At 40.4% G+C, this 14826-nt stretch overlaps 1 protein-coding gene across 15 annotated transcripts in view; it reads right to left on the bottom strand.

Annotated features, from left to right (window-relative positions):
- RBFOX2 (RNA binding fox-1 homolog 2) overlaps positions 1 to 14826 on the bottom strand; it is a 219649-nt gene that overhangs the window by 35513 nt on the left and 169310 nt on the right. For all 15 annotated transcript variants that reach the window (XR_013231380.1, XM_077339645.1, XM_077339642.1 and 12 more), the window contains one exon: positions 6734 to 6787. Coding sequence is in view for 14 of the 15 variants with exons in the window: in XM_077339645.1 (XP_077195760.1) it covers positions 6734 to 6787 (54 nt within the window). In the remaining variant the exon portion in view is untranslated. The remainder of the gene's footprint in view (positions 1 to 6733; positions 6788 to 14826) is intronic.

Below are 14826 nucleotides of genomic sequence, written 5' to 3'. Positions count from 1 at the left end.
ATCCTCCTAATGCAGGGGTGGCTAGGGAACCATCTTTGCTTTCTACCAGGAAGAAGCAGCATTTTAAAACATAACAAAAACCTGTTAGGCTCAAACCTTTTGCTATCTGGATTTTCTACTTCATAGCTAGGCTTCCTGTCATAAGCCGTCTTGTAGAGCTCAATAGAGTACTCAAGGGAAGAGGGTTTTTAAAAAAAATCTTTTCGAAATGTAGATGACAACTGAATTCTACCCCCTCCAAAAAATCCTGTGTTCAAAGAATTTGTGTCTTTCTTGAAGGGCTTCATTCGACAGGCACACAAGCCCAGCTCCTTTCAATGGACCTTTACCACTAAACCCCAGCATTGCTTGTCCACGTGCGTTTGAAGGCTTTGGAGGCAGAGAGTACAGACAGTGCCTTACCCATACACCCCTGCCCTCCAGCAATTCTCAGACCTTGACAGAACTCCTGTCATCTTAAAAGAAGTGTTGCTCCTGGCAACTGCTGCTTTCTCTTATGGCTCCCATCACTGTTTCAATTACAGCTCATTTCCAATGGATGTTCCCTCTGGAGGCTACTTTCAGGGGAAAGTAGAAACGCTCCAGAAGGGCTGATTTCCGGGGAATTTGCTTTTGCCATCGGATTGCTGGGGAACTTAAAGGTATAACCTGATCACCTGGATACGCTCATAGATGAGCATATCTTCATCAGGATGAAATGACTACCTCCAAATACTATACCAAATGAATTACCCCGGGGGTACTGGGGGTTGTTATTGTAGGGCAAGGATGGGTGGGAGAGGGGGAGGTTCATAGATTGGTTTGTACCACCATTTTGTATTGCATTTTGTATTTTATTATATTTTGTAAGGTTTTTTCCTGTAAAGATATTTTCCTGTAAACCGTCACAAGCCGGATGGGTCTGAGAGTGGCGGCATATAAATGCGAATATAAATAAATGTAATTAAATTATAAAGCTACAAAACAGCATATTGTGGGGAAAGTCATGCCCTTCATTTGTTGCCTTTGTTGGCCTTCTACAAAGCGCCATGAAGAGCGACTTCAAACTGGTGTAGGCTACGAAGATGCATCTTCACAGACCATGATTCCAGTGTCACCATTGCAACAACAACAAAAATCAAACAAAGAAATGCAGTACAACTGTTCCCATCTGGACCAAAGTCAGCATCCCTCAAGCTTTGTCTCTTCCACAGATGTGCTTATTGGGCATACACTGTCCTGAGCTTCTTGAATCAGGGGCAGGATGCAAAGATGATGCAAAGATGACAGTTAAATAAATACATGCCAGAGATGAGTGCGTACATTTACAAGACTATTTCCCTGCAATCATTTACATTTTTGTCTGCCCTTTAAAAAAAATCCTGCGAACCCATGAAAACATATAATGCTTGCAAGAAGCAACAAGTTTATTAAAGATATATTATTATTATTATTAAAGATATATTATATACCTTCCTTTGGCACTCCTAAATTACCCCTCGTTTCAGAACATAGTAAAGTCGGTTTGCAAAAAAACAGCTGGTTTTGAGTCCAGTAGCACCTTTCTACTGAAAGTTTAGACAAGTATAAACTTTCAAGAGTTGGAAGTTATCTGCACCTCTAAGGTGCTACTGGATTCAGAGAGAGATTGTCTAAATTACCTCTATTATATTCAAGCGACATTTGTCACTGGAAAATTGACTATACATTATGAAAAGGGCCAGGTCAAGAGAAGGAGAAGCATTGAATCCAGAAATATAGATTATAAACAGCCTGTTTTAAAATTGGACTTGTTGCTGATTTTGAGATTAAATTGTCTGCTCTTCCAACAACAGCCTTCAAGTTGAGAACATGTAACTTGCTGACTCTTAAAGGCACTTCTCCTATAATTGGAGACTGGATGGATGTGACTGCAATCTGGCTGAGATATCTGTCACCCCACTGATTGCCAGAGTCAATTCGGCGGTTATTGGAAGCAGCCCAATGGCTCCCCATTTCCTTTCAGGGGCAGCTGAAAGGCCACCAAGAGACCGAATAACCATCACCCTTTTAGTCTGGCCTCAGATTCGGCAATAAATAACAAGCAACAGGATGAGCAGTGTAAAAATAATAATTATACAGAGTTTATAAAATGTTTCCATCTCTGAAGAATGAGAAAGAAAATTTACCATGTAACCGTAAAGGGAGAAATCAAAAGCAGACGATTCTCCTGGGTGTGGCCAGAACACAGAAATTAAGGGGGGGTGGGGAAATAAAAAAACCCAACAACTAAAAACCAAAGGAAACAAAAACAGAGCCCCTTGAAATCCATGCATTGTTAACCCTTGATTTTTTTCCCCCATTGTGTTTAGAACATTCACCTTAGAAGCAGAATCCTTATCTTATGGTGCTGGAAATGACTTTCCATATTTTCAGTTTTAAAAAATATATCTATATATACACACAGACACACTTTAAAGACTCAGTCAACATCCAGAAGCCTGCATTAATGATAACAAAATCCCAGGGTTAGGGTTACCTGTTTAAAAGCATATATGCATCTTTTGCCATCCTTCATACTCCATTTGAGATGAGCGATAGGAACTGTTTCAAGGTGCGTTTGTGTGGGGAGGGGGGGGAACAGGACATACTATTGTTAAAGCGAGCATTTAAAGGAAGTGGAGTTTCCATTTAAGAATAGCATGGACCAAATTCAAGGATCTGTATTATTGTTCTTCCACAAAACTCAAGGCACCATACATGGGATTTACCTCCCAATAGTCTCCCATCCAAGCATTGACCAGAAAAGGAGTTGCTTAGTTTCTTCAGGGTTCCTACGTCATGTTAAAAATGATGACAATGGTTGTACATGGCAGTATAAGAAAGATCACTTCACTGTGAAAGAAGATAACTCATGGGTGGGTTAATTGGTTTATTTTAATTGAGGGTATTATCCGGGTTGTTATCTGCCCTGAGCCACTGTGTGGAAGTGGCAGGCTATAAATGAAATGAATGAATAAATGAATTAATGAATGGAGAGCTCAAAATTATATAAAGGTATTTTTGCTATTTGAAGTGTGTTCAGAGCTTTAAAATCTGTATTGACAGAAAGACAGGACTTTCCTTTAGAGTCATACAGAACAAGATAGAATGCAATATAAAAGAGGTGTGAAACAATGAACAGCACTTTGGTTTACTTATCATAGTTGTACCAGAAGAAAGAGAACAAATTTGTTGCATTTTAAGATTAGCATACATATATTCATATGGCCATGGAGTACACGCAAGATTGGCTGGCTACACTAGTCTATGACTATTCTGAGTATATTTCAAACCTGATTGTAATCAAATCAAACACTTTGGGTTTGGTCCAATTTATACACGAAAGAACTCTCATCCAAATTATTAGTACACAGTGTATGCTTCTTAGGTGCCAAGATTGACTTCTTCATCTGCAATGCACACTTTCAGCAACGCGTGGCACAGGAAATAGCGAAGTTATACAGCACTTTCTCCAAAGTCAGGCTGCTTACTCTATATATTAGCTGCTGTGGAGGGGCAAGACCTCACTGAGCATTGCCAACCCATATCTTGAATTGGGCCAGGAAAAAGAAGATCATCAACATATTTCTTCCCTTCTAATCAAATACAGATGAGTTATATAGTGAATGCCCTGATCCAAGAACACATCTTGAAAGTCCATGGTTAATATTTGGATGGGAGATCACCAAGGAAGATCAGGATTGTGATGCAGAGGCAAGCAATGGCAAGCAACCTCTGAAACTGGAAGAACCTGGAGCTTAAAGACCTGTAAAATTAGGTGTTCTACCAGGAACATTGCAAGCAGAAAACTAACAAGCACATATGAAAATTTCCTAGAGCATACGGAAGCATTTTGGGCCAAACTGAAATGAGAATTGTATTAAATAGCTGCAAACTATAGTTTTTTTTCTTAGTTCTCATTCAATTAATCGAATATCCAATAGATTCTCCTTATTTTTAAGGGAAATCACACACATTTTTTTCTTTTTTAGTTGTGATGCTCTTATGAAGGATCAACATTTTAAAATGATGCAAACATGCAGAAAACACACCAACCACTTGTTTCTCCCCTGCAGTTTCAGTTATCATCTCATCTCAGATGGAGCAATAAATTAAGATGCAACATTTTCAGGAACTCACAGATTCATCAACATGAGAAAACAGTTGTTATAATAGAGGCCCTTTACAAGTTATGAAGAGATAAAGATCTGCCCAGCCTACAGGGCTCCCCAAACTGGGGGTGGGGGAGGGTGGGGATCCAAGTCAATTTTTTTTTACATGTTCACCTAATAGACATTCATTTATCAAATACATATCCAAGAACACACCCTTTAGAAACCCAGGGAGGGAAGGGGTAATATTGAGAACACAGCACAAGGCAGGCAGCGGGAGCATCTGCTTTCCGATTCCCAAGAGAGAGGAAAAAAGAGGTTCCATATCGTTAGGTTAGAACAGAAACCACAAGGTAGGAGAAAAGCATTCAAGTTTTGGCATACTCTTTTGCAAAAGAAAGGGAGGGGGTGACAAGTGAGGGGGGGTCCCTAAAAAGATCTGTTTCTTCATTGGGATGGTTAACAAAGAACTGCAAATCCCAGATGCTCTGCTTAATATTCAGTGACACAACCGGCAGAAATTTCGGGGAGTGTCTTGAGTCCCATTTATGCTGTCTACTATCATTGAAACAGCAAGCCTCAGTTTTGAAGCTACTAATAAACTGCTGTGAATCTGACAGGTGGGAGTCGGAAAATGTATTACCTGGCAAAGAACTATATGGACTAAAATATGTACTAAATGAAACAAGTAGGGTAATTAACAGAAAATAGTTCTTGTTTTAACTGAAAACCAGAAGCCTTGATCTTATTAAACTGTAGGATTAGGTATTTATAGTCAGAATTTTGCAATTTATGGAATATTCTGAACAAAAGGGTAGGTTAGCTTGTGTGTAAAATGAAGAAGGCAGGGCACATGATGTGAAGGACTCAAAGTACATAATAACAAAGACTTAAACAAAGTGCTTCTGACAGGTTTGTTACTTTTGCATCCTTTTTGCATACTCTAAAGAGAAGGGACTGCATACATGTGGTTCCCCAAGAGTGACAGATATGCCTGCAGCAAATCTGATTCACATAAAGTGTTGGTCCCCTAATACCAAACTTTGGTGCAGGAAAGAAAAGCATCTAGTGGCTTGCTTTTGATGTTCTAAATGAGACACACTCCATTTGAAGAGGGCTGCATAACTCAGGTAGCCTGCCAGCCGGACTCTGCTCAGGCTGCTACTCTCCCCAGTAGCCTTTCGTATGACCTGCTGGCTTTCTCCCACACAGTACCTGCAACTGGTTGAAAGAGGGTAGTCAAGCACAGTGTTCCATGTGTTCCCAAGGCACAGCCTGCTGCCATTCTGCAGTTCTCTTTGAAGCAGAGCCTTCTCAGTACAGGCAAAATTGTATATATTTTGTATGACAATTTCATAAACTAAATTAGAGTGGCTCATTTGTCCCAAAAGGATATAAAGAACAAAGCAAAAAAGAAAAGGAAAAAAAAAAGAGCCTATTTCAGAATTTACCGATATACAGAGTAGGCAGTTTTGCACATGAAATAATCCCTTTTCTGGTTTTCAGATAACACAGGCAGAGGAATTTCAACATGCTAAATATGGACAGGAACTTAAACCTGAAGATAGAAATCCAACAGGGGTTCCACTATGCGGGGATACGAACCTCAAGACAGTGACGAGAGGGGTTAAAAATAAAGTACTAGCCAAGTTGCACTTTTAAACTGTCATGTGATGGGGTGGGGGGGGGACAGATGTTCATTTTTAATTAAAAGTGGAAAACTTAGCATTGATTAAGTCAAGCAGAGTATAGACATGCACTGTGCAAGCTTCCCCCACAGAGCTCTGCCAATGCACCTTGCTCCTGACCTGCAACACTCCCTGCTATTCCAGTGCTGGACCTACTGGGCAGAGAGAGAATCATATCAATTCTTCAGTGAAGGGATATCGATTTTGTGATGAGAACCAGTTAGGATATATCACTCAAAATCACTGCACTTGTGACCCTAATGGCTGAAAACCTTTCTCCAGAGAATCTGATTGGCATTAACCCTCAACCAAACTATCTATCACATCACAAGCAGCTACACAATGCTGTTCTAGAGATTTGGAAGGTTATACAGATAACTTATGAAAGATCAATGTTTCAGCAATGCTGAAAGGTCCATTATACTATCAAAGGGGTGAACAGTTTTCGTTTACACAAGGTATCCTGTGAAACCACTTATATTTCCACATATATATGTGTATGGTTTATTAATTGGGGGGAAAAACACTGCAAGAGTCATCTTTCCCCATACGCTAGTCCAAAGTATGGAGAAAAAAGCCATAATGGCTTCAGTAACCCCCTTCGTTCTTAAATGATCTTGAACGATTGGGATCCTGATCTTTCAAAGGGATAATTATGGGAGTACTAGGTAAAGGTATCCCCTGTGCAAGCACCGGATCATGTCTGACCCTTGGGGTGACGCCCTCTAGCATACTAGCAGACAGTTATTGGCTGCACTCAACACCTGTAATTATAGGGAAAGGCAACATGAACTTCTTAGATAACTTTCCTATATATGTTGCCTGATTCCAATTCTTTCTGGAAAATATGTTATCTGGGCAACAAGCTGCCTTGTCACATCAAATGGAAGGGGGAGGGGAGAGGGAAACTGAAAACAGAAATTAAAAGCTTACCTTAGAGCCGCGTTCATTAAAGATGATCTCTACATCAAGAATTTTGCCAAATTGCTGTAAAGACAAAAAAGAGGGGGGGAAATGACCCTTAGTCTTTTCATTTGTCCTTGTAAATTCTGTAATCCATTAGTTTAAACTAAGTATTTCCCACTTCTCAAACCCAGAGGTCTTAATTCCCACCATCCCAATCCAGAACATTTTACTAAAGCAGCTAAAGTTCCCAAGCTGAAAAGAAAACTACTAATACGGATTCAAAACGAGGAACACAAAAATCCACAAAGTCAGGCCACGCAGAGACAGCAGAATGTTTCTGCAAAACTGATGGGGCTTCCACATTTGTGGGGGGGAAAGCTTAACCTGTAGCACAGGGAGAAAGATTCTGCATTGCCTATACAAATAGGGTAACCCAAAATGGCCGCTGCAGCTTCACTTTTCCACAGCAGGTGAGTTGGGGAAAGAAAGAGTGGGCAGGTAAGACAAGGAGGGTGGGGGTTGATTGGGAGATGGAAAATAAAATGAAAGAAAAGAGGGAATGGGGACAGAAAGGAGGCAAGGAAGCTGGGACAGGTGTGGTCGCCAATTCAGAAAAACTCTGCTGGGTGGCATGACTGCCAATTCAATGGTAAGAGAAAATGTTGTTTCATGTTATTCCCACCACAAAATAGCCCCTAAGTTCAGCAGCATCCCATGTTCATGAACATTCGTTGCAAATATTTCACTATTGCTATCTAGCCACTGTTCCTCCCATGTCACTGCTTCAGGACAACCAACCATGTCTGCTGGAAAATCTCAAAGAATCATCAATATTTCCCAAGGGTCAGTCTAATTGGTCCCTCGCAACGCTAAACTCTTATCAGGGTGTGTTTCCTCAAGGAACAGGAACTCTAGTGATTTCTTCACTATCCAAGCTTCCTGCCCAGGACAGAAAACAAATTTTGATTATGGCCTGTCAAGTGTACTTTTGGCATGTTCTCACTGAGGAGCTAAGAATTCTTTTCCCTCTTAAAGTAAGAACCTTGTACAATAAATCAAAATCCTTTCACTTCCTTCTAGAATATTGGTTTATTTATTTAGAAGACTCGTATATCACCTTTCCAGACAACTGCAAAGTGGCTCACAAATTAAAAACAAACAAACAATACCTTCAACAGCATTAAATGAAGCTTAAAAAAAAACCCATAAAACTCCCACCCAGAAGCCTAAAGTGCTTTTCATTATACCGTCCTCCGGCTACAAGCAGACCATAAAAATATAGAGGGAACTTCACAGTTAAAAGCCTAAAAAGAAATGTTTTTGTCTGGCACCTAAAAGAAAGCACACAAGGGGCCAGGTGAGCTTCATGGGAATGAGCACTCTACAGGTGAGGGACCATCACTATCATCACTACAGAAATATACAAAAAGGCTTACATAGTTGAAAAGACTACAAACAGAAATGTATCTGGGCAGAAGTTACCCCCCCCCTACCGACAGCAGTGTGGGGCTGTATGCACTGTGGTCGGACATGGGTTGGAAGGGAGGGGAAGTTTTAGATGAGATTTTGCTGCTGATTATAGGATTGTATTTTTTGTAATTGCATTTTATATGGTTTTAAATTTTTGTAACCCGCCATGAGTTGGCAGGGTCCGGGAATAGCAGTCAATAAAGGTTACTATAAGTAAAGAAATATATGAACAAACAAACAAACAAACTGTGCAACGGGCAAAATTAGTAGATACTTACAATAAAAACATATTTACAAAACAAAAATGTATGGCTCTGAGTGATCTTTAAAGTTGTTTTGCTTTTATGAAATAAAACTTAAAAAATAAAGCCATGGTAATTTTAAACACACCAAAATTGAAGATGTGATCTCTTACTGAACCACAAGAAACCTACTATGCCATTTTGAGGATGTGAGTTATCCGTACCGACATGGTCCAGTTTCAGAGACAAGCTGTGACACTGCAGGAAAACAGTTCGATTCATGTTCAGGAGCACCTCAAGGGCCCAACAGCATTTTCAGGACATAAGCGTTCAGAGGCAAAGGGGAGCTTTGACTCTCAAAAGCTTTTACTTCAAAAATTTTGTTAGCCTCTAAGTTGCTACTGAAGTCTACAAGTTGCGGTTCACCATGGAAACTCCCAGCCATAGAGGATCAGTTCCCCATGGGAACTCCATTTAAAAGTATGTAGAAGTCCTATTCAGATCCACAGATAGCTAGGTAGGTAGGGTATCTGCTTCATCAGGGGTACCATGTACAGCCTCTAAATGCATTTGCATTTATGTATTTACATCCTGCATTGTGAGTTCCTGCATCATGCAGGGGGTTGGACTAGATGGCCTTGGATCTCTGGAAACTTATTAATGCACTCTGGCTCAATGATTTCATGTTGGATTTTCCTTTAATAGTAATAGACTACTTCTGGGTATCATTTTGGCTTATTATAAACAACACTGGTTGTCACGTTTTACTTTGATACTCAATCAGACCAACATATAATTAAAAATCTGCAGCTATCCAAGAGAATGACATTATTTCACAAAGGCCTTCGGTGGCAGGTCATTAGTTACAGACAACGTCTTACCTAGAACAATGAATCTCCTGGCAGACACTCAGGAATAAGACTCTGCAACAAAACTAGATGCCAACATTTCATATATACTCATACAACATGATCACAGTAATTAAGAACATCGCTCGTATCATATCGGCTCATTCACTTTAGTCATCTTTGAACATTATACAAACCATCAAGCGCCAGCATTGCCCTTCTACTCTCTACACAAAGAGGCTAGACCCTACACAAAAGAATAATCGAACACTAAACTAAATAGGCTTACTAAGAAACTTGTGATTAAACATTTCAATCTTCCAGGAAATGCTGCTGCTAATCTAAAATTCTCTGCTTCAACAATCCCCTTCCAAATTATCAAGGACTTAAGATTTCTCACTAACTACAGTAGCTGATATCTTGCATACCCTATCTTTAACAGATATTAATTCGTTCAGTGTAGCTGGATGTCCAGTGGCACCTTTAAAACCAATTAAACTCTATTGGTCACAAAGGTACTACTAGACTCAAACCTGGATGTATCAGAGTTTATGTTCATCCTGCTTCGATTTTCTAGCAAATTAGGAAAGGTTCTCCCCCATCCTGAGCAAATTCTGAAAGCTAGCATAGATAAGAGCAGTGGGCTGTAGTCTGGAGCATCATGTTTGACCCCCACTCCTCCCCAAGAAGCCTGCTGGGTGACCTTGGACCAGTCACAGTTCTCCCAAAACTCTCTCAGCCCCACCTACCTCACAGGGTGCCTATTGTGGGGAGAGGAAGGTGATTTTAAGCCACTCTGAAATTCCTTATGGTAGAGAAATCAGGGTATAAAATCAATTATTTTTATTCTTCTGATTCAATTTTATTTCAACAGGCCTTTTTTTGGATGACCCTCCCCTAACACATTTTTGTAGCTAACCAAATTCACTGAGCTCTCACTCACAGAGGTAAACTGAAATACATTCCGTTAAGACTTTAAAGTGCCAGTAGAACTCCTGCTTTATTTTCCTCCTACAGACATCACATCAGCCATAATACTATGGTATTTCACATGCCCAAAGCCCCTTTGCTAGGCCTACAGTACCTAGAATAGAATCTGTTGCAATACCAAATTCTGAATCAGGCTCCTTGCATGCTCAGCTATATTTCCTGTCAGCAGCATTTGTCCCCTACTCTCTATGCTGTGTGTAGATTTTTTCCCAGCCACACCCTTTATTGGAACCTCATTTTCTCTTTTCCCCTTGGGCCCTGCCTTGTATCTTTTCCTTAGGTTTTCTGCCTGGCCGGCTTTGCTCCTTCCTCCAGCTTGCTTCCCCTTGAAGTTTCACTGTCTCCTGAATTTTGTTCTCAGTAAGCTTTCCAGTCCTCAGCCTTCCTATGCAGCTTACATGATTCCCCCTCTCCCTAGACCTGGATGAAAGATTTTTTATTTCGTGGCTAAGCGGGGCCAGCTGCCCTACAGAAAAAGGGAGAATGGAGGACCCTTCCTTTGACCCGTGATTCAATTTTCATCTGGCCCCTTGTTACATTTGTTCTACAGTGGCCAAAAAGAGCAAATAATTCAAAGATGGCACAGAAAGGCTACAGTAGGTAAATTTAGCTCAGCTAATATAAACTAGAACCTTAATCACTGCTGCGACCACAATACCCTTTGGAGCAATTCAGTACAGCTGAACTGCTGAAAAGCAAAATTATCCTCTTCTAGCCTCCAAAACACACATCACATTGCCAGAAAATCTGCATGACTGTGTCATTTTTCAAGGGCTTCATCATTAATCCAGGCCCCCACATGGCTCCCTCTCATCAGGTCACTCACACCTTCTAAAGCTTTGTCTTAAAACTACTATCAACCATTTGGACAGTTTGTTGCACTATACTATAAATTGTTTTTCTCTCCGACGACATAACATTACCCATGATAATATGGTGCTTCACATGCTCATAACCCATTTGCTAGGACTCTACTATCTAGAATGTTTCTGCTATGCTGTGAAAATATTGCATTATTATCAAAGAGTACATGATTTCAGAATGTCCAGCCCCTGACATTACGAGTCACGCCCGCAAAGTATTATTAGATAAAAAGCAGGCACCATTGCCTGCTCTGCGATGTTGACAGGCCCGCATTCAGTGTAACTATTTCAAGTCTTGTTGTCAACTCTTCAAAAACGTTAACTGCAAACAACATGACTTTCCCTAGAGGCGATGAACCAACTAGGTCAGCAACATTTGCTATGTGGACAGTGCTAAACTAGATGTTGCACATACAGTAAAGAAAGGAGTCACTGGAGATTTCAATTCCTGATCCAACGGGGCTTCCTATGCTTTTAATAGCTCTCAACAAAAGAGATTATCTGGCAGCTACAAGCTCCACTGCTTCATTGCTCAAAGGAAGTGCACTTCATGCCCAACACCTCGCTGCTAGTCAGCTATCAAGGTATGCGGATAGGTGTTTTGTGCGGTAAGTGCAAGATGCCATATTCACAGAGGTCATCGAGCTGACATCTAGAGCAAGCAACAAAAGGTAACTTATAGTAGCGATCCCCAACCTGTGGGCAGCGGACCACATGTGGTCCGTCGACTAATTGGAGGTGGGCCGTGAAGGACGCCTCCCCCCCCCCCGGCCCTTTACTTCATCCCCCCCTGGCCCTTTACAACACACTTTGGGTGTCATTGTCTCCCATCACTCCCAGATGGGACTATGTCATTGCAGAGAAACAAGCTCAGGGTTCCCATTGATTTGTCATTGTCATGAGTTAAAATTTCCATGAAAATAAAATGTTCATGTTCATTGTTGAATGTGTCTGTATCTTATTTTGAAGGGATGTTTAAACATTACCATAGCGATCAGAGAGCATTAGGACAGTGCTTGAGAGTAGAGGAGTAAACTACCCCCCCCACCGGGCCCTCAGTAAAATTGTCAAGCATTGAGTGGTCCCCAGTGATAAAAAGGTTGGGGACCACTGACTTACAGTACTTGATTTTTTGCTATCACAACTGTGTAGCCAAAATAGTCAGCCACTGAGCTAAATTTTGTATTCAAATACAGCTCACTTCCATATTTAAACCATACCAGTCCAAAACAAAAGGCAAGAGTTGACAGTGTTTTACTGATTACTGAGAAAGCATAGCACATGTGAGCTAAAGTAATCAAGGATTCAGAAGTAGTTTGCAATTACCGTCAGCTTTAGACCGAAGAGTTCTGGGATTCTTCCAAAAAGGCATGGTGACATAGTAGTTGCTAGGACTGAGATTTGGTTTATTTGACACTATCTTTACTCAGCTATCCACTAAATGAACCTTCCATATGAAAACTCAGGGCTCTGAACTCCAGGGGTCAGAATTTTTGTATCTCTGAAGTCAAAGGTACCTCGAAGATTGGTAGAGTTAAATCAAGACAATTTAAATAACTGTTTTTTTAAAATACAAACAATAAAAGGTAGTTTAAAAGTCACTTATTTTGTTATGAATGAACATAACAACAAGCTTTTTTTTTGTCTATTTTGAGAACGTTGGAATTTAGAGAAAGGAACATTTCAAACGGACAAAAAAGAACCTGGAGAACTTCACTAGATAATGCTACCACAATTTGTCTTATTATTAACCACTTTTCCTCCAGTGTTATCAACATAACAATCACTGCATTTTCTCCTTTGTTCTCAACCTTTTAATGCACTTTTTAATACATACAACAGCCCTGTAAGCAGGCATCCCCATACAGCTTCCCTGCGGTCAGCTAGTCAGTTCAAGGCAGAGGTGACATTTGAACTGGGACTGCAAGATTCTGTGATACAATACTGCATTAGCCTTTTAATATTAAAGAAATCTGATAGAGGACAATGGATTGTTTCAAAATACTGCATGCATGGATTGAAAGCAGTGTTTGCTTGTCTAAATTTTAAAAAATAAAGTTAAATAACACCACAGCTCATTATGTTCAATCTTGCTGAGACTCAAATTCTCCCATACTTCAGTTCCTTTAATATTTGGTCATGCTACTAAACTTCTCTGGACTGGTACAATAGCGTGGGTTGATGCTCTAGGCTCCAGGATTAAGTTGACCTCCAAGATGCTCTTTTAGCCTCCAGGGCTTCTTCACTACTCCCACTTCGTAATGCTATCTCCTGGCCCATTTTCTTGCAATCTACACAATTTCTCTATGTTCACGGTATTTTTGGAAATCCACTCGAGGCAAAGGCCCTCAAAAGTCTTTCACGGACGCCAGTGAAACAATCGCATCTGACATTGGAAAGGGGGGGGGGAAGGGTACTCAGATACGCACAGCAGAAGCTGCTAACAACAATCGGTCTCCTACAGGAAAAAAAGGTTGACTTTCAGCATGATTCCCCCAAGAGCCTTCTTATACTGCAAATAAGAATGATAGCGAATGGGGTAAGTGAAAAAGTCCTCAGCATCTTATTTTATAGTTCAGGCTCTATTTATGCTGTTCAGAAATGCTGTACAGGCAGAATAAGGGCTGAGTTACTGACTGCTTTTCTGCTCCGATTGCAGAGCTACTGCAAGCTACAAAATGGCTCTTGGATGTGTGTCCAAAAAGTAAAAGTACTTCTGGCAGACTCCAGTCCTATGACTTATGCCACAGCCAAGAAAACCAAAACTTGTCATTAAGCAAAAGCAAAGACTAAACCCCAGAGGCAACGGAGTTCATATGTATTTCCCATTTTCCATCTAAGCCATAAACATAATGTGTATTTTAAGCAGAACGATGCTCAAGTAACCTGTAATTTGGTGGAGACTAGAAATTATGAAGCATTTGTTCCACGCGAGTGTAAACTAGCTTGTTTAAACGTTAGTTCAGTGCAGATTTTCCACCTTTACACGTATTAAATAGTTAATGTGCCACTAAGGAGAAACTCCATGAAACATCAAAGTATTTATCAGAACTGTTTCAAGACATGACCTGAATACTAAGAATGCAAAATTAATGGTTTCACATCATGTGCTGGGCACATTATCGTGTCATGAGAGATACTATGGTTTGCTTTGAAAAATTTAAGCCACCATGCTGGATGCATGACCAACTCTATGCCTGCTGAAAGCCCCATCCAGCTATGGGCCCTATGCTTTTCATTTTTCTGACCCAGATGCAGAACTTTACACTTATCTTTATTAAAGTGCATCTTGTTCTCATTTGCCCATTTTTCCATTGTGTTCAGATCTCGTTGAACTCTGTCTCTATCTTCCGGAGTATTTGCCAGTCCTCCCAATTTGGTGTCATCTGCAAACTGCATATGGCCACCATCATCAGTCCAAGCAAAGAAATAAAATTTCCTGATACAATCTGAGCTACAAATGAAATATTCAGTACAGTTCCTAAAGCATCACTGTGGCCAGACATCTTAAGTGTGGATTTACTAGTGAAGGAGGAGTGATGCCAGGAAGCAATATAAAATTAGACTGAAATATTAACACAATTGCAAGGAGGCCACCTACCCATGGTTCTTGGTATTGACAGCGATCAAATGCTATACATATCTCTTGGCATTAAAGAATAAAACGTCCTTTCAAATTTTAATCTATGCACATACAGTCAAGAGTT

The sequence above is a fragment of the Paroedura picta genome, chromosome 5 (genome assembly GCF_049243985.1).
Source record: "Paroedura picta isolate Pp20150507F chromosome 5, Ppicta_v3.0, whole genome shotgun sequence".
NCBI classification, from domain to species: domain Eukaryota; kingdom Metazoa; phylum Chordata; class Lepidosauria; order Squamata; family Gekkonidae; genus Paroedura; species Paroedura picta.
The sequence above is the reverse complement of the archived record's forward strand: the minus strand, read 5'-3'. Positions and strand labels throughout refer to the sequence as shown.